Below are 24,595 nucleotides of genomic sequence, written 5' to 3'. Positions count from 1 at the left end.
TTTCCTAGTCCTTGTTCTGTGATCCCTAAACTGAGTTCCCTCAATCTACGTTCTTGTTCCCTGAAACTGACTGGAGGACATGTTCCTCCAGCCGCTGGAAAGACCACCAGCTGACCCACTCCTGAATCCACTCCAGGAACTGTTCTGTGGCATTGCCCGTGGCCATGGCCGCTCTGCAGGGCCCACCACTAACAACCAGCTGCCTCAGGACGGTGCTGGAGAGCCAGTCTAGCTTCAGAGTTTGGGAAAAGATTAGCTGTGGACCCTGAGTGTGCTCCCAAATCAGCTCCCAGCTCCCAGTCTGTCTCCCAGGGACCCGTACCTACCTCAGCGTCCCACCTGAGGCTTACTCTGTCCCTGACCTTGGCCTCCTGCGCAGCCCATCTCTCAATAAAACGCTTCCTCCGACGTGTCACCTGAGCACACGGTGGGGACGGCAGTGGTGAGACAGCACCTTAATGACGTCAGATGACTGATCCGCAAGAAGGCTGAGCTGTAGCAATGTGCATACATTGTTTGAAAGTAAAGCATTCCTAGCAGAGGAGGGGAGACGAAAGCAAACTAGCTGGGAGCACACTGTCCTCGTGCCTTAAGGCAGAATGCGATTACAGCCAAGTGTGGGAAGTGTACACACACTCGGACATTGACGTTGCACTGGGATTTCAAAAACCAGAGAACAGAAAACAACAGAAGCAAAGTGTGAAAGGTATCAAAGTGGCTTTTATTCATTTAATTCTCCTTGTAATTTATAAACGCCATCAGATATTAGAAGGAAACTGGATTAGGGTACAATTTCTAAATGAAGATAAAGATCTAATAAGAACAGAGGGGTCTTACGAGCCAGCTTACAGTTCCTTGCAAAAATAATGATATGTGAACAATTAGTAAAAAATGAAAATCTGAAAAGTTACCTGGACTCTGAAAATGTTAAGCAATTTCCCTGTATCTCGGTTTTGATTATTTCTGCAGAACAATCCAGCGTGTTGGGCGGAGACAGTGCTGACTCATTCTGTTTTGTTGTCAGCGCGGCAAGCCCCTCAGAGCTTGGCGTAGTCTTTCAGAATCATCTCGAGCTTCTGGCTCAGCATGATGTTCCCTCGGGCCTTCAGTCTGCCGCTGAAGAACGCCTGGCGAGGGGGGGAGAGTGCCAGCCTTAACCATGCTGCATTTTATTGTTGTTGTTTTTTTAAGACCCGTTGTTCAGAGTGAACACAACTGAGTTAATAACTCTGGACAGTAAAGCAACTTTTATGTAGCAATGATAATGATTATAGATAGCACCCATGTTTTTAGATATCTAAGAAAAGGCAAAGAGGAGACTCCGTTTGTTAGAAAATCTTAGAATAATTTATCTGAACTGACAGATCTGGGAGCTGTTCCACCCTAAGCCCCTGGCTTTATTCTTCCCTGCTAATTTGAAATGACTGAATACCAGGCACTAACGTATTGGTAACCATAAAAATATTTGATTCACAACAGATTAAAAGTATTTACTAGAACTTCATGAAATAGAAAGCCATCTGATGGCCAGATAGGATGGTGTGGTGCAGTGGTCAGTAGATCACAGCTGTAGCCATCAGAATCCTGGGTTAAAATCCGGTGAACCTGAGCAAAACACCGAAAATCTCTGGGCTCCTAAGACCTATGTGCCTGATCTATAAACAGGCATGGCGATAGTACTGAACTATGTGGGAGGTAAATGAAATAATATGTGCAGTGTTGGGCTTAGTGTTTGACACTGGTCAGAGTGTGTTAAGCAATGGCCTGTTAGAAGAGGGGGAGTTTCTGCACCAGCCTCACATCTGACCTGGTACAGACACCGGTACAAATTCAAGTCCCCTTCTGTGCAAACTCCCAACAGCTAAAATAAACATAATATAGTTTTTATAAATCACTGAGTAAGTAACACAGGAAACACGAAGTGAAAGAAATCTCTAGCTTTTTAGCTGGCAGGAAAACAAGAATAATATCCATATACACTTAACATTTAAAAGCAGCTCCAGAAACACAAGGAGACTTCAAAAAGTTCATGGAAAACGGAATTAAAACATAAACTCACTTTGCAGCAAAGAACTTTGAAATCTATGCATAGTTTTTCACAATATGCATTTCACAAGCTTTTTGAAGACTCTCTGCATAATCTCACTTAAGAATCACACCATCAACAGGAAGTAGGCTCTGAGCAAGTCTCACCTCAGCTGACAGGGAACTGCGGTTCGCAAAGCTTCAATAACCGCCAAGGCCACGGGGCTAGGACTTGAACTCAAGTGTTCCCTGCTTGGCCGTGCCTCCTGCCTGTCAGTTGCTAACATCTTAACCTCAGAAGCAAAGCTTCATCAACTGGAGGAAAAGCAAATACTTTTTATCCCAGAATTAACAGAACTCATTCGATCAGGATTGAATGCTAAGCATCCGAATAGTTTTCCAATTCCAGTCTTCGACTGCTTTCACGATGCACCTGCAGAACCCACAGGCTGCTGACTCGGCCGGGAAGGAGTCGGCTTTTACACCAGCCTGGACCTGGGCAAGAGCGCCTACTAACGACAGGAAGTAAGCACACCAACCTCGGAGGGTGCAGACGGACTCTCCCAGTCTGACTGCCTTTCTCGGCTGGACTACTAGAACTGCCAAATCACATTTCCTACAAAAGGCTCTTGACCACAGTTCTGTATCAGCAGCCTGAAGCCATTTACACACACTGCAGCACCCAAAGTCAAGGCACAGCAGAGTGTGGAATGTGCATTTTCAAGGGAAACAGACTGATGAACACGACACAGACCCTCATCGTGTCTGGAGCTACCTGCTTCATCTGTGGACCTCTTAGGTACCTCTTTGGCCTAGGAATGCTGAGCAAGAAGTACTACGACTTTAAGAAGCTGCCGGAAAGGAAGAATCTAGGCAGGTGGATCATCATGCTTTCCAGAAAGACCAAATCAACTTTGTCACCCACAGGTGCGCCTGTCTGTATTCTGTTACCCCAGCCTTAACATGTGAAGCAAAAATGACATAATGACATGATTTGACTAGCGTATTTGGATACCTGGGAAAATAGTTTTTCCGAGATATGCATTTCTTTGCATTCCTTTTTCCTTCCTTAATTACTGATTCATTCATTGCCTTTTGTCTACTTTCTCAACTGAGGGTTTAAGAGGTTTTCAAAGTTACTCTGTGAATTAGTGATAACAACATACTGTGTAGCCGCATTTCTTTATTACAACCTCCACTCTCACTCTCCAGGTTTATGGGACTACTTTAAGCAGTGTGATAGGAATTGAAGTTTCTAATTTCCACACAGTTGATGGGAAGATACTGAGAGGGAGGGAGGGCAAAGTACTGAGAACCAGCATTATCACAAGTGACGTGGTGAGCGGGATGGAGCCAGAAATGATGTGGTGATAGGTGGTAGGGATTTTATCCAAGTGTAGAGGAAATCTGGGATGTTTTCTCAGGTGGAATGACCTATACTCTGACTTATATTATTAAGGATTACCCTGGCTCCTGTATGCAAAACTGACTGGATGGGACAGACAAGACCAGAGGACCAGTGAAGGAGCTGCCCTGGAGACTGAGGTGAAAGGCCACAGAGCCTGGATGGCGGTGACCACCTGCAGGAGAGGATGGGTTCAGGACACATCCTAGACAGACTCTTACATTCCTGGGCTTATTAACTGGTGCCCCTTACTGAGAAGAAAAATATGGTAAGAAAACTCAAGTCCCAAGTTCTATCCTGCACCAAGTTAGTTTGAGACCACAGTTAGGTTTTCCATCAGAGAAGTCAGCAGAGAGTGGTGCTGTATCACTGTGGAGCGCAGAGGAATGAAGTCAAACATTTAAATCCGTGAGATGTTAGCACACAGGTGACTTCCAATGCCACAGGATGGAAGAACACATATAAGGAAGGAGCAGGGTACAGGAAGAAGCCCTGCAGAACACCTCGCTGTAAGGGCTGGGGCAGAGATGACGAAGGGTGGCCAGAGGTGGGAAAAGTGAAACAGGAGAATATGATGCCCAGAAGCCAAGGGATGAAAATACATCAAGAGGTTTGCAGCTGGGGCGGACATGGCGAAGCGGGTTAAGCCGCTGCCTGCAACATCAGTATCCCATATAGGCACCAGCTGGTGTTCCGGTTGCTCAATTTCTGATCCCGCTCCCTGCTAGTGTGGCCTGGGAAAGTGGGCCAAGTACTTGGGGCTCTGCCACCCCTGAGGGGGACCAAGATGAAGCTCCTGGATTTTCCCTGCCCAGCCCTAGCTGCTGTGGCCACTTAGGGATTGAACCAGCACATGGGAGATCTTTCTCTCTCTCTCCCTCTCTAACTCTGTCTTATTTTACTTGAAAGATTCATTTATTTGAAAGGCAAAGTTACAGAGAGGGAAAGGAAGAGGCAGAGAGAAAGAAATCTTCCATTTGCTGCTTCATCCGACAAATGGCCACATCCGCGAGAACTGGGCTAGGCTGAAGCCAAGCCCAGGAGCTTCATTCAGGTCTCCCACGTGGCCATCTTTCACTACTGTCCCAGGCTGTTAGCAGGGAGCTAGACTGGAAGTGGAGCAGCTGGGAGTCGACCCTGTGCCCAGATGGGATGCATGCGCTGTAGTGGCAGCTTCACCTGCTATGCCACAGCGACAGCCCAATCAGGTAAAATAAATCTTTGGGAGGGTGGAAAAAAAAAAGGTTAGCAGCTAACTGTATCGAGTGCTACTGAAGGACTGAATGCTCCTTGGATTTGGCACAATAACAGTTACCAGGGACCCTTACAAGAACGGTACCACCACAGTGATAACTGTGGAATCAAGATAAGGGAGAAGAGGATCAAAGTCAAGACAGTGTTCAGACACATGTGGGCCAGGAGAGTAGCCGCTCACACATGTGGTGCTGAGTGCTGGGCTGTGGTTAGTCCAGGCTGAGATGTGCTGTCCCTGTAAAACATACCCAGGAAGTTCAAAAACTTGGCACTTTAAGCACATATAAAATAATCTCATTAAACTGACTGCTTATTGAAATCCTACTACTTGAATGCATTAGGTTAAAGATACATTTTTAAATTTTCACCAGTTTCTTCACTTTTTTAATGTGACTACTAGAAAAGTTCCAATTACATGCGGCTCCCATCACAGGTCTTGGGGACAGTACTGGTCTAGACTATTTCTGTGAAAAGGAGCAAGAAACGGTGTGGCAAGCTGGATGGGGATCTGGCATCAGGGGAGGGTGCTATAAAGCAAGGCACTGGCTGGCGCCATGGCTCACTAGGCTAATCCTCTGCCTGCGGCGCCGGTACTCCGGGTTCTACTCCGGGTTGGGGCACCAGTTCTGTCCCAGTTGCTCCTCTTCCAGTCCAGCTCTCTGCTGTGGCCCGGGAGTGCAGTGGAGGATGGCCCAAGTGCTTGGGCCCTGCACACGCAAGGGAGACCAGGAGGAAGCACCTGGCTCCTGGCTTCGGATCAGTGCAGAGCGCCGGCAGTAGCAGCCATTTAGTGGTGAACCAACGAAAAAGGAAGACCTTTCTCTCTCTCTCTCTGTCCACTCTGCATGTCAAAAAAAAAAAAAAAAAAAAAAAAGGCAAGCCATTAGCTCGCCTCATGCTGCAGGGAGTTGGCAGTGTAATGAGGGAACGCAGAACCGGGAAAGAAGGGAAGCAGCAGGACATTGAGGGACCGTCTTGAAGGGAGGAGGGAGACTTCCTTCCATGAAGAATATGCAGCAAGAAGCCCAGATGGCTGCTGTTGCTGACAGAAAGGTCTGCAGATGGGAAGGGGAGATTCTCATCTGAATCTCATAGCTGTTTCCCCAGCGGGGCATGATGTGCTCAGCTGAAATGGAGAGGCGGGGGTGTGGCACTGCAGGAATCAACAGGAATGGACGCTGTCTGGAAGCCATCGTAAGCCATGGCTCAGAGACTGTGAGCCTTGGGACCCAAAGTGAGAGGAAAGCCAGTCCGGTTGTGTGGATCTTCTCCAGCCATGTGCACAGACACCAAGGCCGCAGGATGGGATTGAAACAGGGCGGTGTTTTCCAGGCACGTGAAGTGTGAGAGAGAAAGGTGGGTGAGGGGTTTTCAAGGGAGACAGGAGGACAGGACAAAGGAGGTGAAAAGGCGGACCGGGCTGAAGAACAGAAATGCAGGTGACGGTGTTGGAAAAGCAGAAGCTGTGCATTTTATGTTCCTAATAAAGACTCATCCTTTACAGAAAGGAGTAAAAGTAACAGAGCCCATTTTGTTGGCAAGCTCACTTTTAGGAATCTTGAAGGAAGCCACCAAGGTTGGAAACAGTTGGGAGAGAAAAATTGCACACCAGGCAGCGTGGCTTTTGATAATGGAGTAGGGGGGGATGAAGTATCAGAGCCAAATAGGTTCAGAAAAATCCTGATATTAACTAGAATTTTTCTAAGTCCATCCCCTGCGGTACTACTGACTAGGAATACAGATGACATAAATCACCCTTTCCTAAACAGTTACACAAATGCCTCACTACCACTCACTGAATAATCCATTTACCCTTGAAGCTATGGTATTCCTAGCAATCATACACATTTTCCCCTAATCCTAAAAGTACACGCATGTCGATCATAACAAATGCAGAAAGCAGTCTCGACTACCCACTCTGCCCTAAAGTGAAAACCCACTCGCTGGACAGAAAGGCTTTACACATCAGGTTGCTCAGTGGCTTCCGCCTGCATGCAGCAAGACCTAACCTCCTGCCCACACCTCCAGGTCCTGGGTGGTCGAGCCCCTGCGGCGCCCCCCCTCCTCACACTTCTCCCTGCGGTGCATCCTCCCAGCCTTACTGGCCGGCTCAGGCTCATGGCTCGCTCTCTCATCCTCTTTAAGTCTCTACCAAGCCTTTTCCAACAACCCTTCCTAAAACAGTCCTAGACCTTGCCACACTCTAACCCCAGGCTGGCTAACTGAGGCCTGGAAGTCAGATCCAGTCTGCTACCTGCTTTTACAGATTCCTGGAACTCAGTCACACCCCGCTGTTGACATATTACCTCTGACGACTTTAAGACGACACTGGCAGGGCCCCACAGCTGCAGCAGAAACCATCCTGCCCTCCGAGTCTGGAGTTCTCATTGTGCGACCCTTTCCGCTACTCTACCTCGTTCTACTTCATACTTGAAGTTGTATTTCTTTCCCGTGAGCACTCTAGAACTAAGCTCCACCCAGCAAGGGCACTGTCGTGTAGGCTGACAGCCAGAACCGGGATCAGAATAGGTACGACATAAATTCCTGGGAAGTAATGAAGGCCAAGCTCTATACTAAGCCCCTTACAGATTCATGACTGGATTTAGTTCTCCATAATCCCTTTTTGATCATTATAATTACCATATTCATTGTACTGATGAGAAAACAGGCTTTGAGATTATGGCAGAGCCAATACTCAAACTTAGATTATCTGATGACGGACTATTTTTTACTCTACAAATATTTTAAAATTAGTCTTTGCAAGAAAATGTTTCCTTGTTTACTGAAATTATACCATCCTTTGTAAACTTGTATCATTTTCTTCAAATAAGCACTGTGCTCTTCTCCTTAGGGAAGACGGTGGAATCTGGTGCACTGGGTTGTAATTAAAACAAAGCCTCTTCAATGTATCTTCCGGCTAGTTTGGTAGGTCAAAGTTGTTTACAAATATAATTGTGTATTCTACTACCTATCTGAACTCCTTCATTCTATAAATCAATCAGTTGATTTCCTGGAATTTCAGGCTGTATGATACGAACTGAAAATTAGAAATTTCTGCTCCATTAAACTACATCAGCTACTGTATGTGCTGGTGGACAGGTCACAAGCTGCAGTTTACTATTAACGGATAATCATCAGAAAAGACACCCTATCTTAATCATGATTTTCCTCTGACATGCCTCTAATGTATTTTTAAGACACTGAATGTTAGGTTAAAATCTCCTTCTACTTCCCAATTTCAGTGAATTCCTAATCCCGAACAGGCAAGCATCCCTAACTCGAAATACTCCAAAATCTGCAACATGGCGCGCACTGAGATTACACCTGCGTTTCCGATGCTGGACATCTTGGGATGCTCAGCCTGTCAAGTCTAAGCAAAATGTCCATAAAGTTCTCAGAAAATGCATGTCCAATCATTCCACAAAGTCTGAGGGGCCTCAGTGTATCAGGAAGGACTGCCTAGTTTTACACAATACTAACAGCTTGTAGCCTTTCACTTCTGAATTAATGTATTCAAAGTACAAATGTGAATTCTATGTCATTTGACTATAAAGAATTTCACCCAAGTTCAGTTTCTGAAAGTGTCAGCTGAAATTCTGGTGTTTTTTTTTTTTTTTTTTTTTTTAAAAAAAAAAAAAAAAGGGATGATCTGTCAACCAACCAGAATTCTGGTCCAACAGGGACTTCTTCAGAGTTGTAAGGATTCTTCTCTATCAGAACTTGGGAGTCAACTCAGAAACTATGCTTGTCCAGCAGGAAGGCTGGCTCAGTGACCCTCCTGAGTGTTACCTTCTGAGGGTCCAGCTTGCCCAGGACCACTTCCATGAAGTCCTCGTCGGAGATGATGATGGTGGTATCCGCGGAGCCTTTGGCAGGGCCTTGGTATACTTTCCCAGAGCCGTTCTTCAAGTCAATAGCTGGGAAAATAGACAGCAATGTGCATCATTTCTCTTCACAAGATAAACCAACCAAAATGCAGCATCTTCATCGTTTCCTAGCTGATGAGTCCCCTTTGATCTACAGATAATGTATAATCTGTCACTTAGAAAAAGTTAGAAGCCGGCGCCGTGGCTCAATAGGCTAATCCTCCACCTTGCGGCGCCGGCACACCGGGTTCTAGTCCCGGTTGGGGCGCCGGATTCTGTCCCGGTTGCCCCTCTTCCAGGCCAGCTCTCTGCTATGGCCAGGGAGTGCAGTGGAGGATGGCCCAGGTGCTTGGGCCCTGCACCCCATGGGAGACCAGGAAAAGCACCTGGCTCCTGGCTCCTGCCAGGATCAGCGCGGTGCGCCGGCTGCAGCGGCGGCCATTGGAGGGTGAACCAACGGCAAAGGAAGACCTTTCTCTCTCTGTCTCTCTCTCTCACTGTCCACTCTGCCTGTCAAAAAAAAAAAAAAAAGAAAAAAAAAAAAAAGAAAAAGTTAGAACACCTTTTACTTTCTGAATGCTCTTTTTATAAACAATGTTTTCTCCTGGATCAATTTTATATGACAAAGCACTTTAAACATGAATTAATGCAGAATTAAGATATTATAAAGAAATTAAGCTTTTCAAGTCTTTCTTTTTAAAGACTCATTTATTGGAAAGGCCGAGTTGGAGGCAGAGAGGTCTTCCATCTGCTGGTTGACTCCCCAAATGGCCATAATGTCCGGAGCTGGGGAGGTCGGAAACCAGGAGCTGCTTGCAGGTCTCTCAATCTATTAGTCTGCTCCCCAGAAGGCTGGAACGGCCAGGTTCGGGCCAGGCCAAAGCCAGGAGCCGAAACTCCATCCAGGTCTCCCCCATGGCTGGCAGCGGCCCTGGTAGCCAGGCCATCATCTGCTGCCTGCCAGGAGTATTAGCAGGGAGCGAGATTGTGGCATCTGGACTGGGGATCTATGAAATCTTGGGTTACATACATGACTAATCACAAGGAGCTACTTTTGCTTGTGCTTCCTTCCCTTAATTTGGTAAAGGCATTTCAGCGCAGCCGTATCTGTATACCCAATGTCCATTAATGCAGGGAAAATACACAAACTACTCACTAAATGGGTGATTAGAAAAGCACATAAAAGAACGATTTCTACCGGGGCCAGCACTGTGCTGTAGCAGGTGAAGCCACTCCCTGTGACAGCAGCGTCCCATGTGGCCACCAGTTCCCATCACAGCTGCTCACTTCCAGTCCAGCTCCCTGCTAATATCCTGGAAAAAGGCCGGCGCCACGGCTCACTAGGCTAATCCTCCGCCTAGCGGCGCCAGCACACCGGGTTCTAGTCCCGGTCGGGGCGCCAGATTCTGTCCCGGTTGCCCCTCTTCCAGGCCAGCTCTCTGCTGTGGCCAGGGAGTGCAGTGGAGGATGGCCCAGGTGCTTGGGCCCTGCACCCCATGGGAGACCAGGAGAAGCACCTGGCTCCTGGCTCCTGCCATCAGATCAGCGCGGTGCACCGGACGCAGCGCACCGGCTGCGGCGGCCATTGGAGGGTGAACCAACGGCAAAGGAAGACCTTTCTCTCTGTCTCTGTCTCTCACTGTCCACTCTGACTGTCAAAAAAAAAAAAAAAAATCCTGGAAAAAGCAGTGGAAGATGGCCCAAGGGCTTTGACCCCTGCCACCCACATGAACAACAGGAAGAAGCTCTTGGCTTTGGTTTGGCCCAGTCCCAGCTGTTGTGGACATCTGCGGAGTGATCCAGTGGATGGAAGACCTCTCTCTCCGTAGTTCTTTCATATTAATAAATAAATCTTTAAAAAATGATTTCTGAGGCTGGTGCTGTGACATGGTAGGCTGGGCACCAGTTCCCATTGCAGCTGCTCCACTTCCAATCCAACTTCTTGCTGATGACCTCAGAAACACAGCAGAAGATGACCCAAGTGCTTCGGCCCTTGCACCCACATGGGAGAACCAGATGAAGCTCCTGGGCTTCATTCTGGCCCAGCCCTGGCCATTGAGGAGTGAACCAGTGGATGGAGGACTCCCTCTCCCTCTCCCTCCCTCTTCTTCTCCCTCTCTCTGCCTCTCCTCTCTCTGTGTAACTCTGACTTTCAAATAGAATAAATCTTTTAAAAAAATGAAAAAATGATTTCTACCCAAAAATGAAAATTTTAGATTGAAAATTAAAATTTTAAACATAATCAAACCAAGGACATATACTTAGTTTATGAACTTTTGGCAGGAATAGCACAAACTGAGGAGTATTATATAAAATAACTGTCCTCCACTCTTAAAAATGTGTCAAGGTCATGAGAAGATCATCCAGGTGAAAGCAGACAACAGAGAAATAAACACCATGCATGTCCAGGCTGTACCGGCCAGTCCTTTCCTTTTGTTTCATTTCTATTGTTATCACTATTAAGGTTCCTTTTGCTCTTTTGCCATAAGGGATGTACGGAGACAACTGGTGAAATAGTATCATGATCTGTAGACCTTAATACTAAGTCAGTGTTACTCTCCATTGATTTAGATAACTGTTCCGTGAATAGGTAAGAGAATGTCTTTGTTCTTAGGAAATGAAACTAGACAGTTTTTTCCTTTAAGGATAAAAGCATATCATGTCTGCAAGTTACTCTCAAGTAATAATACAGAAAAATAACATGAAAACAAATAAAAATGAAATAGACATTTAAGAATTTGCAGAAACTGGACTAAAGACAGATTTAAGTTCTCCATTCTACATAACTTTTCTGTACGTCTGAAATTATTTCAAAGAATCAAAAAAGATGTTATATGAAGCACACACAAGGGGACTGAAAGCCGTAAATGCTGTGTGTTGTTTATGAAGTGAGTTTCTGTGTGTCCTGATGAGTAACAGTGATGAGGAAGCAGTCAGTGTCGCTAAGTGAACCTGCAGGAGGCTCCTCCCAACAAACGGGCCTCATCCCTCCCCGGAAAGCACACTTCTTTGCAAAGGCCATCTTTCAAGACTTCTGATAAATGCAGGAGACACTCAGTTGGATTGCAACGCCAAACCTGGAACCAATATCCTTTTTTTTTTTTTGACAGGCAGAGTGGACAGTGAGAGACAGAGACAGAGAGAAAGGTCTTCCTTTTTGCCGTTGGTTCACCCTCCAATGGCCGCCGCGGCCGGCGTACCACGCTGATCCGAAGGCAGGAGCCAGGTGCTTCTCCTGGTCTCCCATGGGGTGCAGGGCCCAAGCACTTGGGCCATCCTCCACTGCACTCCCTGGCCACAGCAGAGAGCTGGCCTGGAAGAGGGGCAACTGGGACAGAATCTGGCGCCCCAACCAGGACTAGAACTCGTTGTGCCGGCGCCGCAAGTGGAACCAATATGCTTAACAGTACTTGATCTAATGCTACCACTCGAGAGTTATCTGGTCTCACTGCCAGGAGGGCACATCCTTCCTCTGTAGGGCGAATTTCTGAGATTCAAATACATAACTTGTATAGTCACAGAACCTCCTCATCCAGTCATTGCCGTTTCGTGCTCAACAGTTGCCTGGATTGAGTCCTGATATGCAGACTTTACGTGGTTGATGTATAGTATTTGTAGAATGTTGCTATCTAAATGTGCATAACACTTAGGCTCCCATAATGTAGAAATTACAAATGTGGGAAAGGAAGGCAAATTTAAATTTAGGAGAAAAACAACCGAAGTGCTCCATGCCCACCAGCTGAAAGCTAAGTATCATCCTAAAAAAAACGGACAGGCTTTCTTGCTCAGCAACACTGTATGCTTAACGTGGAAATAATCTGCAAAGTTCAGTAGTGTGGCTGCTGTACAGCTATTGGACACAGATTCTCACTGAGCTGCATGGCTCTTTGTGCCTGGAGTTACAATGAACTGCGTATTTAAAGTGTGAGCTAAATTGTAAGACACTCACATCGTTTACAGACAAGAGGAAATACTAGAGCTGTTCTACACACAGGAACAGCAGATAATCTGCCAGGACCAAGAGGTGTTCTTACATCTTCCTGGATGCCCTGAGGCCAAGTGGCAAAGCTCACGTTCTCAGGCTCAACTACTAATTCCTTGGACAAGGTTTCCAACTCCAGACTGCCAGCTGAGAATCCACCCTCCCCCGCCCCCAGCCCCTGGTTAATCTAGTCCAGATCTTGGTTGGGTACAGTTTTGTCACCACAGCTCTTCCTCTTCTCTCGCAAACCTCACTCCTCTCCCATTTCTTTAGGAGAAGAGAGACAGTCACTGGACAATAATGGACAGCAGGAGGAGACAGAATCGGCATCCTCAAGCAGACAGGCTCAGACCGCGGCACTACTTCTGACCCTCTCATGCCTCTTGAGTTTCAGGCCATGGAGTTCAACCGTCTCACTACTCATCCTACACATGCCTCCTCCTCTCCATTGTCACCATTTACGTAGGTCTTCCTTCCCTTTACTGTGCAACCTTTCTTTCCCCAGCTTCCCTGACACACCTCCTCTGCCTTCTCATATTTGTAGCCCCCATCCTAGCCGAGAACTTGGCACACAGTTAAAAACTCCATATTTGTGGGATGCACCACTCCCCCAATCTTCTGAAAGCCCAGAGTGCTTTTCTGTGTCTCGGTGTTCTGTAAGAAGAATTTGAATACTTGAATGGGTACACAAGTCCTTATCTGGATTCTGTCAGGCTCAGTGTGTATACTGCAATTAAGTTTTTCAGGTTTTAAGAAGGAACTCATATATGAAACATGCGCAAGTTCATGAGAAACGGGTATTATGAAAAACTTCGTGGGTTTCAAAAATTTTCTGCACCAAAAGAAAAACCTGGCTTTTAATTTCATTAGTCCATGAACTTTTGAAGTCGTCACACGTTGTGTATTAGAAAAAACCTCCAATGGCAGAAAAATCTGACAGGTTATTTCTATACTCGACTAATTTCACACTAGGTGAGACAATTAACAAAAGCATCATGTAAGTTTAGATTATGTTTTGCCACCAGTGAGTTAGGAGAAAAAAAAAACTTTGCAATTTTAGAGCTTTATGGGCTGTGGAATTTCAGGAAGGAGTAGGTCCATTTTAACTTCCAGGAGCGCATTCTTTGCCCTCTCACCCTGTCATCTCTCATTTCCCCTGAACTGTACTGCAGCTCACAATACCAACCTCTGGCTAGCTTTAGAAATTAATGGTAACAGAAAATAAATGTGATTATCCACACAGAAAATCTATTTTAACAGAAAGTAATAGCTCAATTTCAGTATTTTTTAACAAAAAAAGAGCAGTTACTCTATTCCATCCAAAATTATGCTTTGTTTTTTCTCAGCATGCACAGAGTCAGGCTAATAGGTGCTGCAGGTAATACCAGAGGCTCATAGAAGAATTAACTGCTGCCCTTTCTCAGGATTACACCAAGGTCAAGTGAGAGGAGACAACGGTTACAAAGACCACAGTGCAGTAAGGTGACTGTGACAAGCAGTGAACTGTTCAAAGGGAATTCAGACTTATTTCTCCAACTGCTGTCCATTTTCACCTTCTTAACCCACAGGCGTTTCACCCAAAAGGGTACAATACTTAAAGGCAATGATATCAGAAAAACAAAAGTGTTCAAATATGTCCCATCATTCAACTCCATTGTGGAGTAATAGAGACAACAAATGCACTGTGTTCTTGCTATTACAACATATTAATAGTGAAATAAGGAAGGCAGGCTTAATCCTGTCCTCTGACTACTTGAAGAAGCTCTGTCTGTGGATAATAAAGCTTCTATTCATCAGCTGTAAAATGACTTTCCTCTCTGAAGGAGGGCCAGGAAGGTGCAGGTGAGCATGGCAGGACGTGGCCACCTTCTCACAGACACCTTGCTGAGGCCCTCCTGACTTTCTGGCAGGTAGGGACCTACACCTCTCAGGTCACCTCAGCCCCGCCGGGCTGCCCTCCTGCTCCTGGGTAACCACACAGCACAGAGAAGACGAACCTGAAAGTACACAGCCATGACCCCTCCCCCTCCAGAACCGACTCCAGAACTCTCCTAGTGCTCTCCTCTCTACACCCACACTAATTCAGTTGATCATTACTTTGATACGTAAGGAGATGCAGAGAGCAGAAAACAAACAAAGGCCACAAGGCAGCAGTAACAAGTAGCCATGAACAGGATCCCAATATTCTCATTTTTCAAGTAGAAACAAGAGAATAAAAACCTTCTGCCAGGCAACTAAAGGTAAGTTTCAAATGTAAATACCTTCCATGCCGATAATATTAGAAAATGTATCAGGAACGACACAGGAGGATCTCGGCTGGTGACTGACACGACTGGAGGAAATTATGGGGTTTGTCCAGAGTGAGTGGCACGTTCACCCTAAGATCCCCACCAGAGGCGTACTGGCCAGCCCTTTCTCATGCTTGCAGCTCAACTCCTTCCCTTATCAGTGCCTTCAAAAGCCCTGTGCTTCAAAACTTGACTGCTAACATACTTTCATCCACAGGAAAAAGCTGAATTCCAGAATGAATGGAGAGAAGGAAGGAAAGTACAAAGAGAGAGGACAATAATGAACCCTATATACACACTGTCAATCCATGAAGTTTAAAAAAAAAAAAAATAGACCCTTTGAAGTTTGGGGGAATACATACTTAGCACATTTTTGCTTTCCTTGATCCCCATTCTGAATTAACTTCCAAAAGCAAAAATGTCTTCCAGAAAAACAAATTAGAGACAAATTTATATTAGTTAAAAACTCCAGGCCAGTGCCACAGCTCACTAGGCTAATCCTCCACCTGTGGCACCAGCCCACAGGATTCTAGTCCTAGTCGCCGCCGGATTCTGTCCCGGTTGTTCTTCCAGGCCAGCTCTCTGCTGTGGCCCGGGAAGGCAGTGGAGGATGGCCCAGGTGCTTGGGCCCTGCGCCCGCATGGGAGACTAGGAGGAAGCACCTGGCTGCTGGCTTCAGATTGGTGCAGCGCGCCGGCCACAACGCACCGGCCGTAGCAGCCACTTGGGGGGTGAACCAACAGAAAAGGAAGACCTTTCTCTAACTATGCCTGTCAAAAAAAAAAAAAAATTTGAATACATGAATGGGTACACAATTCCTTATCTGGATTCTTTCAGGATCAGTGTGTGTGTGTGTGTGTGTGTGTGTGTGTATGGAATTATATATATCATTTTCTTCTTCGCATCTCTATAGATCAAATTTCACATAATGAGCATGTAGTACCTCCAGCAATGGCACATGTTACATTAAAAATTGTTAATACTGAACCAAAACCAAATGAACAGAACTTTAAAATGTCTTCTAGGAATATGTAATAGATAATTATATCAAGAAATTAATTGATTCAGATATTTTAATTTTTTGGTCTAAGTGAACATTCATAGTTACTCTCTGGTTATAATAATAAGGCAATCTAATTTTTAAGGCATTTAAACAGGTACTCTTTTAAAAAAACAAAAGGGACCAACAGCAGCCAGGGCTGGGCTGAAGCCATGTCTCCCAGGCAGGTGGCAGGAACACTGTCGCTTGATTCTGTACTGGCACGAGGCTGGAGTCAGGAGCCTGGGCCAGGAACCCTGACATGGGATGCAGGAGTCTCAGCTGCCAGGCTAAATGCCTGTTCCTTAAACAGGCACTCTAGAATAAAAATAATGAGCACCTTGCTGTGCAAGGAAAGCCCAACATGTGTGCACACTACTCGCATGGTAGGTCACGGAATACAAGCACCGAGGGAACGACGGCTCCTTCCGTCCGAGGCAGGGCCTTCAGAGGCACCACCCCGTGTGCTGCATCTGCTGCACGAGCTCGCTGCTCCAGAGGAGGACTACAGGGGCTTTGGCCATGCTGAAAACCGTAGGTGGTCCTAGAGTACGAACCAGCCGCAGGCTGCTCCAGGAGGCTCCCAGCTCTCCAGGGCACTCAGCCAACCTAAGCTCCAGGGTATCCCACCGTGCCTCAGAGTCACGAAGCAAGGGGAAGCTCTCGGAGCCAGCCACTACCCAGGACGCAGTTTTGCTCCTATCAGCAGGTAGGACCTGTTCCTTGGAACTTCCAGGTAGAAAAGAACAAAAAATTCAAGTTTCAGTGAACGTTCACCTGTACCCCATACTTCTCCAAGAACTCTAGAGGTGTGAAGACTCCAAAATACAAAGTCAGCATGTGCTGCAATTAAGTCTGTGCCATGATTAGGGAGGCAAGTTATGCCAGACACACACAACGTTCAGACAGGCTTTTTCTTCTTGAAATGCCGCTCTGGTCATTCTGGACTATCAGTGCGAGGAAACATGACTACTTTCTTCCTGCAGCAAGCTGCTGCCTATCAGTGCCTGGTCAGCTTGCTAGACGGCCATCTAACAGAACATTTGATCCCTGGACTCGATATATAAGCATCTTTGATTGCAATCTCCATGTCAGGAAAATAATTAGGATCTTAAACTGATATTAAGATCATGTCCAAATCATTTGAAAGAAAAAGTTTTTAATTGTCAAATATAATGACTTAAAAATAATTCATCTAACCGGATAAACCTGTGTTACATTTAAGAGGCAGTGGAACATAAAGCAGCATGCAGCTAACAAGACTGTTTACAAGTACAGTGTGGGCAGTATTTGGCCTAGTGGATACGATGACTGGGTCCCTTGTCCAAGTACTTGGATTCAAATCCTGGCCCCACTGCCCATTCAAGTTTGCTGCTACTATGGACCTGGGAGGTAGCAGGTTTTAGCTCTCCTAGTTAGGTACCTGCCATCCACGTGGGTGACCTGAACTGCAATCTCAGCTGCAGCCTGGCCCAACCCTGCCCATTGTAGGGATTTGAGGAGTGGACCAGAAGACAGTACTATCTGTCTCTCTGCCTCCCAAATGATCCTACAAAATAAAAATACAGAATGAAAATACAACAGTCCTTCAGCATGCAGAGCAGTGCCAGGACCTTCCTTTGGACCCAAATTTCACCAGTGCTGAAGTGTCTTATAAAAAACCTGCATAATATTCACATATGACCTGCATAACCCTCCCATATACTTTAAGTATCTGAATTACCTACAATACCTAATACAACATAAATGCTATGTAAATGATGACAAAGAAAACCTCTGTAGACTTTCAGTACAGATGCAAAAACAGGAGGCCTAATTCCATTTGCATTCACAGCTGGTGACTCTACAGAGGCAAGCCCGTCACTAAGGGAGACTGACTACACTGATTTGAAGTACTCCAGTGAAATTTATTCCTCAAATCTCTTGAAAATTGAATGCACGTCGGGGCCAACCTTGTGATGCACTGGGTTAAGCCACCACCTGAATATGAGTGTCAAGTCAAGCCCGGCTACTCTGCTTCCCATCTGGCTCCCTGCTAATGTACCTGGGGCAGCAGTGACAACGGCCCTAGTGTTTGGGCCCCTGCCACCCATGGGGGAGACCTGGATGAAGTTCCAGGCTCCTGGATTCCTCTTGGCACAGCTCTAGCTGTTGTGGCCATTTGTGGAGTGGACCAGCAGGTATAAGAAATATCTTCCTCTAACTCTACCTTTCAAATACATAAATAAGTCTTAAATAACATACATCTCTTTGGGTGCCCTGAAAAAAAAAAAAAAAAAAAAAACTTGTTGGCTCCCATGAAAAAAAAAACCTACCCACCTTCAGAGAGAGAGTTTTCCATTACAAGGCTATTTCAGCTCCACTGAGTAAGCATTACCTCAGGATTAGAAAGTCGGGGCTGTGACTTACTCCACTTGGCTGCAGGAGCTCCGCCTTTCGTGATATGCCACTCAAACACAGCATTGACCTTCTTGACCACCTCACGCCCCACATCCTTCAGGCGACGGCCTATCTCCTCAAACACAAGGGCGCTCTGAAGCTCCGCACCCTAGAGAGACAGGGCTCACTTGAGAAGTCCTACAGAAAGGACTCGGGAACAACGATTGGAAAAGACATGCAGGAAAAGCGATTGTTTTTAAACCTGTACATAAATAGGGCAGTTATCCCAGTTTTCTTACTTCATACTAGTCTCTCCACTTTGCTTATGTGCGTGCCGTCCAGAACCTCAGTCCTCCCAACAGCAGGGCTTTATTCTCAGCAGAAATCAAAATTGATATTTTTACAGTAAGTTAAGAAATTCATAAGCATGCCCTTGCTGACTTTAGGATGGTACTGGGCAAATAAATCAATTTCTGTGCTCTCATCTGTAAATGCCAGGAAGCCTGCATTTCCTCCTACATCTAAACCTTCCTAAGTTTTTTATCTTAAATTATTCTTACGGCTTTTTAATTTTTAACCAGTTGTAATACAGTTTATGATGGATAATGAAACACACATTAAAGTCGGTGTTTCAGAGAATAGGAACATTTTTATCAAATTCTCAGTGTAGTAAGAGAACCATATAAATGTGTTAATAAAGATGATATGCTGTTTTTATATTTCTATACAAAGCTTTATATAAATCTTTAGATCAAGTCAAAGGTACAGGATATTTAACCTTTTAATCTATTTTTCTCCACAACATTTTCTTACAATTTCTCTGTAAACAAGAAGGAGGTACCTTTCCCTGAAGGGAAGAGAGAACTTCCACTTCGATTACGGCCCTGTCTAAATAAGGTCGGAGTTTGTGAACTCAAGAGGCTTCCACAGCCTTGGCAGCTCATGACAAGAGCCTCGGGTGATTACTGACGTCATAAATAAGAGTGTCAATTGTTAAATCAACAACAGGAGTCACTGTGCACTTACTCCCCATGTAGGGTCTCCGTCTTTAATGTGTTGTACTATGAGAATTAATGGTAAAAATAGTCTCCAAAGAGTACTTTATACCTTGTGTGTCTGTGTGGGTGCAAACTGTTGAAATCTTTACTTAGTAGAGTTATTCTTCTGTATATAAAGATAATTAAAAATGAATCTTAAGAATGGGATGGGAGAGGGAGTGGGAGATGGGATGGTTTGCAGGTGGGAGGGTGTTTATGGGAGGAAAAACCACTATAATCCAAAAGCTGTACTTTCGAAATTTGTATTTATTAAGTGAAAGTTTTCTAAAAAAAAAAAAAAAAAAAATTTCTCTGTCAACAACAGATTTAGTTATTGTAAAGCAAGAAAATTATTTTCTCTTTGAAGATGTTCCCATTTCCTGCAAAAAGTTTTCTAAAAATTCCTAAGTTGTGAAAGTATTCCTGTTATGCCAAGTGGATCTGAATTAATGTCCTTCACTTCAAGAACTGTGAATCTTTCATAGCTCTTAATTTTCTCAAGAAGCCTGAACTTTCTTAAAGTGATCTTCACTGAAATTCATAAAAAAGGAAGTGACCCAGATTACCGTTTTCTTAACTTACCACAGAGGGCGTCTTGGCTAAGGTAGCAGATGCTGGCAAAAGGTCAACATACGCATTTGAAATAACAACATCACCAGTTTCTTGGACCTTGTAAACAGCAGAAGCAAAAATAAATAAATAAATAAATAAAGCTCACTTTAACAACTCCAATGGAGACATGATCTCATTGTGAAGCAAAAGAAATCTGATTTTTTTTTTTTAAAAAAAGATGTATTTGAAAGGCAGACAGAGAGAAGGGCAAAGAGGAAGGAGAGGCCTTCCGTCACTACTTCATTCCCCAAATGGCCACAACAGCCAGGGCTGGACCAGGCTGAAACCAGGAGCTGAGAGCTTCCTCCAGGTCTCCATGTGGGTACAAGAGGCCAAGCACTTGGGCCATCGTCCACTGATTCCCAGGCACATTAGGTAGGGAGCAGCATTGGAAGTGGAGCAGCCAGGACTAGAACTGGTGCCCATATGGGATGACACTGCAGGCCAAAGCCTAACCTCCTAAGCCACAGCCCTGTCCCCAGAAAGCTATGATTCTGTCTCGTGTGAAAAAGAAAATAACCCAAATAAAATAAAAATGAAAAAAATAAGTGTCAAGATAAACAAACACAAAGGGTTTCTGAATTAATACAATTATTATTAACCCTGGCTGTAGAATCAACTAGAGACCTTATTAAAAAAAAAAAATCTTTGACCAGGTCTCATCCCTCAAAATTCCAATTTTAGCAGTCTGGGATGGAGCCTAGGCAATGATACTTTGAAGACTTTTTTCCCAAAAAACATGAGAGTATCTCTAGTGGGAAACCAGGGTGAGAAGTAATGAACTATTCCAAATAATAAAAGTTATGGTGGGGCCGGCGCTGTGGCATGGCAGGTAAAGCCACCACCTGCAGTGCCAGTTCAGGTACTGGCTGCTCCACTTCTGATCCAGCTCTCGACTGTGGCCTGAGAAAGTAGCAGAAAATGACCCAAATCCTTGGGCCCCTGCAACTACTTGGGAGACCCAGAGGAAGCTCCTGGTTCTTGGCTTCAAAGGGACCCAGCTCTGGCCATTGCTGCCACTTGGGGAGTGAACCACGGATTTAAGACCTCTCTCTCTCTCTCTCTGCCTTACCCTCTCTGTAATTCAGGCTTTCAATAAATAATTAAATCTTTAAAAAAAAAAAAGATATGGCACAATATCTGAGTTAATTACATTCAAATTATTTGTTTCATCAATACAGAATAAAACGATAGGAGCAGACCATGATGGTGTTTTTCATTTTTTTGAAGGGCAGAGAGAGAAGGAGATAGAGAGACTGAGAGCAGTATTTTCCAATCATTGGTTCACTTCCAAAAGGAACAGCCAGGGCTAGGCCAGACCAAAGCTGGAAACTCACTGGGACCCAAATGCTGCCTACCAGGGTGGACATTCGCAGGAAACCAGAATTAGGAACAGAGATGGAACTCAAATTCAGTCCATTTAACATAAATACCTAACAGTTATTAAAGAACACAAATTCCTATTCCTGATCTTTCATATCAAGTTATTCCAACTGCTATTCTTTCCTAAAAATTATGGTATTGCTACCCATAAATACACTGTCTCTGAAGATTAGTACAATTATGATTTGCAATCATCAAGACCATTCTTTTGATCAATTTGTTCATTTTACTTTATATATGGTGGAAAATATGGAAAGAGATAATTAATGAACAAAATACACTCTAGTTCTCTAGTTAATTACTTTCTTCTAATCAAGTCAAGAACATAATTTTGAAAGACTGGTTTTAAGTGTCTCTTAACATACAGAAGAAAGGAGTGCCCTCATGCACTTTTGAAAGGTTTATGAAAAGTGGAATTTATGTGGGGACAAAAGAACTCTGATATCCATGCAGTTTTTTCATCACACACATTTTTCCTAAACTTTCTGAAGACTACCTGCACGGATTTCAAAATTTTTTTAACAAACTAAATTTATCTTTTGTTTTCACTATCCATGAATATTCTGAAGTACCTTTATTATAAGTAATTTAAAAAGAACACCTCTAATAACTGGAGAAAAGCAGCAAATAAACTGAAAGGGTAAGAAGGTGTGCTTAGAATTTATCAGACTGACAGGAATGTACCAGTATTTAGAGACTATTTCCCAACCACTTAGTTTACATCCATGGACATTATGTATGCACTGTTCATGACTAGAATTGTAGGAGAGTAGAAACCTGTAGTATAACTGTGGTCTGCAATACTTTTTGAGTTCTTAATCTTATTTTAAAAAATCAAATTAGAAAATAAGGCGGCCACAGACATGCAGTACAGATCTTAACTGTAGGAGTGTTTCAGAGAAAGCCAGTGCTAGGCACATGCAAGGTTGAGAAAGAGGGGAGCGGTAAGAACAAGGAAGAGCTTCAACTGAAGCCTAACAGACAGGAGGAACCGACAAAGGAAAATAAGGTTGTGTTTAACCTAGGGGTTGGCCGGCGCCGCGGCTCACTAGGCTAATCCTCTGCCTTGTGGTGCCGGCACACGGGGTTCTAGTCCCGGTTGAGGCACCGGATTCTGTCCCGGTTGCCCCTCTTCCAGGCCACCTCTCTGCTGTGGCCAGGGAGTGCAATGGAGGATGGCCCAAGTACTTGGGCCCTGCACCCCATGGGAGACCAGGATAAGTACCTGGCTCCTGCCATCGGATCAGCGCGGTGCGCCGGCTGCAGCGCACCAGCCGCGGCGGCCATTGGAGGGTGACCCAACGGCAAAAGGAAGACCTTTCTCTCTGTCTCTCTCTCTCACTGTCCACTCTGCCTGTCAAAAAATAAAAAATAAATTTAATAACCTAGGGGTTAAGATGCCCGCACCCCACAAGCAGTATCTGCATTCACAACCCAGCTCTGACTCCTGACACCCGTTTCCTTCTGACGCAGACCCCGGAAGGCAGAGATGACAGCTCACGTACGTGGGAGAACCAGACTGAGCTTCCAACTTCCAGCTTTCAGTCTTGGCACAGTTCCTGTCACTGCAGGCACTTGGAGAGTGAACCAGCTGATGGAGCAATCTCTCCTCACCCCCCTCTCCCTCCCTCCCTCCATGTGTCTGTCTGTCTCTGTGTGGGTCTCTCTCTGCCTCTTAAATAAGCTTTCTAAAAACTAAAATAAAAAGTGTGCACAGATTAAGCAGGACAATGTATTTCAAACAGCAAGCAGGACTCAAGAATAGGGTAACCACTAAGACGAATTGTGTAGCTCTCTATGTGTAAGAAAAACGAAACAAAACATGATACAGCAAAAAGAGGGAGGGCCCTGAGATTTAAGCTTTGGAACGTGGCTACCTGGACTTCTATTCCAACTCAACCACCTGCTACATGACCATGAGAAATTAATTCCAATACACAGATTCCCTGTCCTGTATGTAAATACAGAGTTGTTGTTCCTATTAAAGATGGGCAGTATAAACTAAAGCTTGCTTGTAGTTTTTTAATAAAAGGAAGCTGTTACTATTATTGTTAAGGTTCTCTAACCTATCCTATGTAAATACAAAATGATCAGGCCGAAACTGTATGTGGCCAAGTGTATCAATAAACATTATCTTTGAAAGACTTGCCAACACAACAGTGACTGCCTGTCTCTTTAGTATTTTACTAGGACAATGCTGACTCTCGCATCCAAAACCTGCTGGATTCTATGGGGAAATATACTTTCGACTTGTATCTTACTATTAAGCCCAAGCTCTGTGCTGTACAACAGTAACTTGTGGATTTCTGTGTAATCAAATGCACAAGGTTTTGCTTCAGAGAGAAGATAACTATAATGGATATGATTTTATTGTTCTGTTGAGTATTTAGTTTTGTCTCCAACTCAACAAAATTATTTTAGAATGCTGTTTTCTGTATTCTCTTTTGCAGCACTTTTATGATGTTGCAAGATCCTTCACTAAATAAATTTCTGTCATGGTTTCCTTGTGCATCTGAGTCATATCTTTAATTTTTGGAAGATCACACATTGACAACAACTTGGCTGACAAGTTCAGCCAAAAATACATGGTTGGCTGGAATCTCAGAGCAGCTTGCCTAATAGCTAGGTAGACAGGCAACCATTTTAGTTCAAAGTAAGACAGAAAATAAAAAGTAAGGTGCACAACACATATTTTCAACTAAAAGTTCCCCCTGGTGAAAGGAAAAGTTTTCTAGGTAAAACTTCATCTAGTACTAACCCAAAAACTGTGCTAATAGGGACAAAATTACAGAGTTTAGGGAAAGGGGGTCACAAAGCCATGCCTCTGACTCTGTTATCCATACCTTGGTCTGAAAATGGATTCTGTCTCCTTCTTTCCACATCTCAGTTTGCAGAGTTTGTCCTGGGTACACTGGTTTTGCAAAACGAGCCTTAAAAAAAAAAAAAAGATTTCAGAGCTTAAAATGTTTTGAAGCAAAACCTCTCTTATGGAGAAACAATTTAGATGGGCATTCAAAGAGTATAAAAGGAAGAAAACAGAGGCTTAATATATTTAAATTCATAAAACATCAAAAAATATTATAAAAGCAGTAGAGAAAGGATACAACAACGTGTAGATAATTCTTCATTTTTCAAAGAAATGAATAAGTACATCACATTTTATCTTGACAAGAAACAAAACCATACTCATTAGGCAGCGTTGCACAGCTAACCATAAAACAATGCAGAAACTGTAAAAAGTGATCCTAATCACATCTGGAAAAAAGAGGCCTGAGGTGGACATGTAGGGAAAAATAATCCTACTTTGTAGAATTTTCCACATTTT

General features: G+C 44.4%; 1 protein-coding gene across 1 annotated transcript in view; it reads right to left on the bottom strand.

Annotated features, from left to right (window-relative positions):
* Nucleotides 1-700: 700 nt before the first annotated feature.
* The window catches only part of HSD17B4 (hydroxysteroid 17-beta dehydrogenase 4), a 91,777-nt gene continuing 67,882 nt past the window's right edge, over nt 701-24,595 (bottom strand). Inside the window, exons 20-24 of the mRNA XM_008254935.4 lie at nt 24,114-24,200; nt 19,858-19,944; nt 18,269-18,407; nt 8,474-8,601; nt 701-1,127 (exon numbers count right to left, since the gene is read on the bottom strand). Of these exons, the coding sequence (XP_008253157.2) occupies nt 1,038-1,127; nt 8,474-8,601; nt 18,269-18,407; nt 19,858-19,944; nt 24,114-24,200 (531 nt within the window). The 3' untranslated portion in view covers nt 701-1,037. The remainder of the gene's footprint in view (nt 1,128-8,473; nt 8,602-18,268; nt 18,408-19,857; nt 19,945-24,113; nt 24,201-24,595) is intronic.

This window comes from Oryctolagus cuniculus, chromosome 6, assembly GCF_964237555.1.
Source record: "Oryctolagus cuniculus chromosome 6, mOryCun1.1, whole genome shotgun sequence".
NCBI classification, from domain to species: domain Eukaryota; kingdom Metazoa; phylum Chordata; class Mammalia; order Lagomorpha; family Leporidae; genus Oryctolagus; species Oryctolagus cuniculus.
The sequence above is the reverse complement of the archived record's forward strand: the minus strand, read 5'-3'. Positions and strand labels throughout refer to the sequence as shown.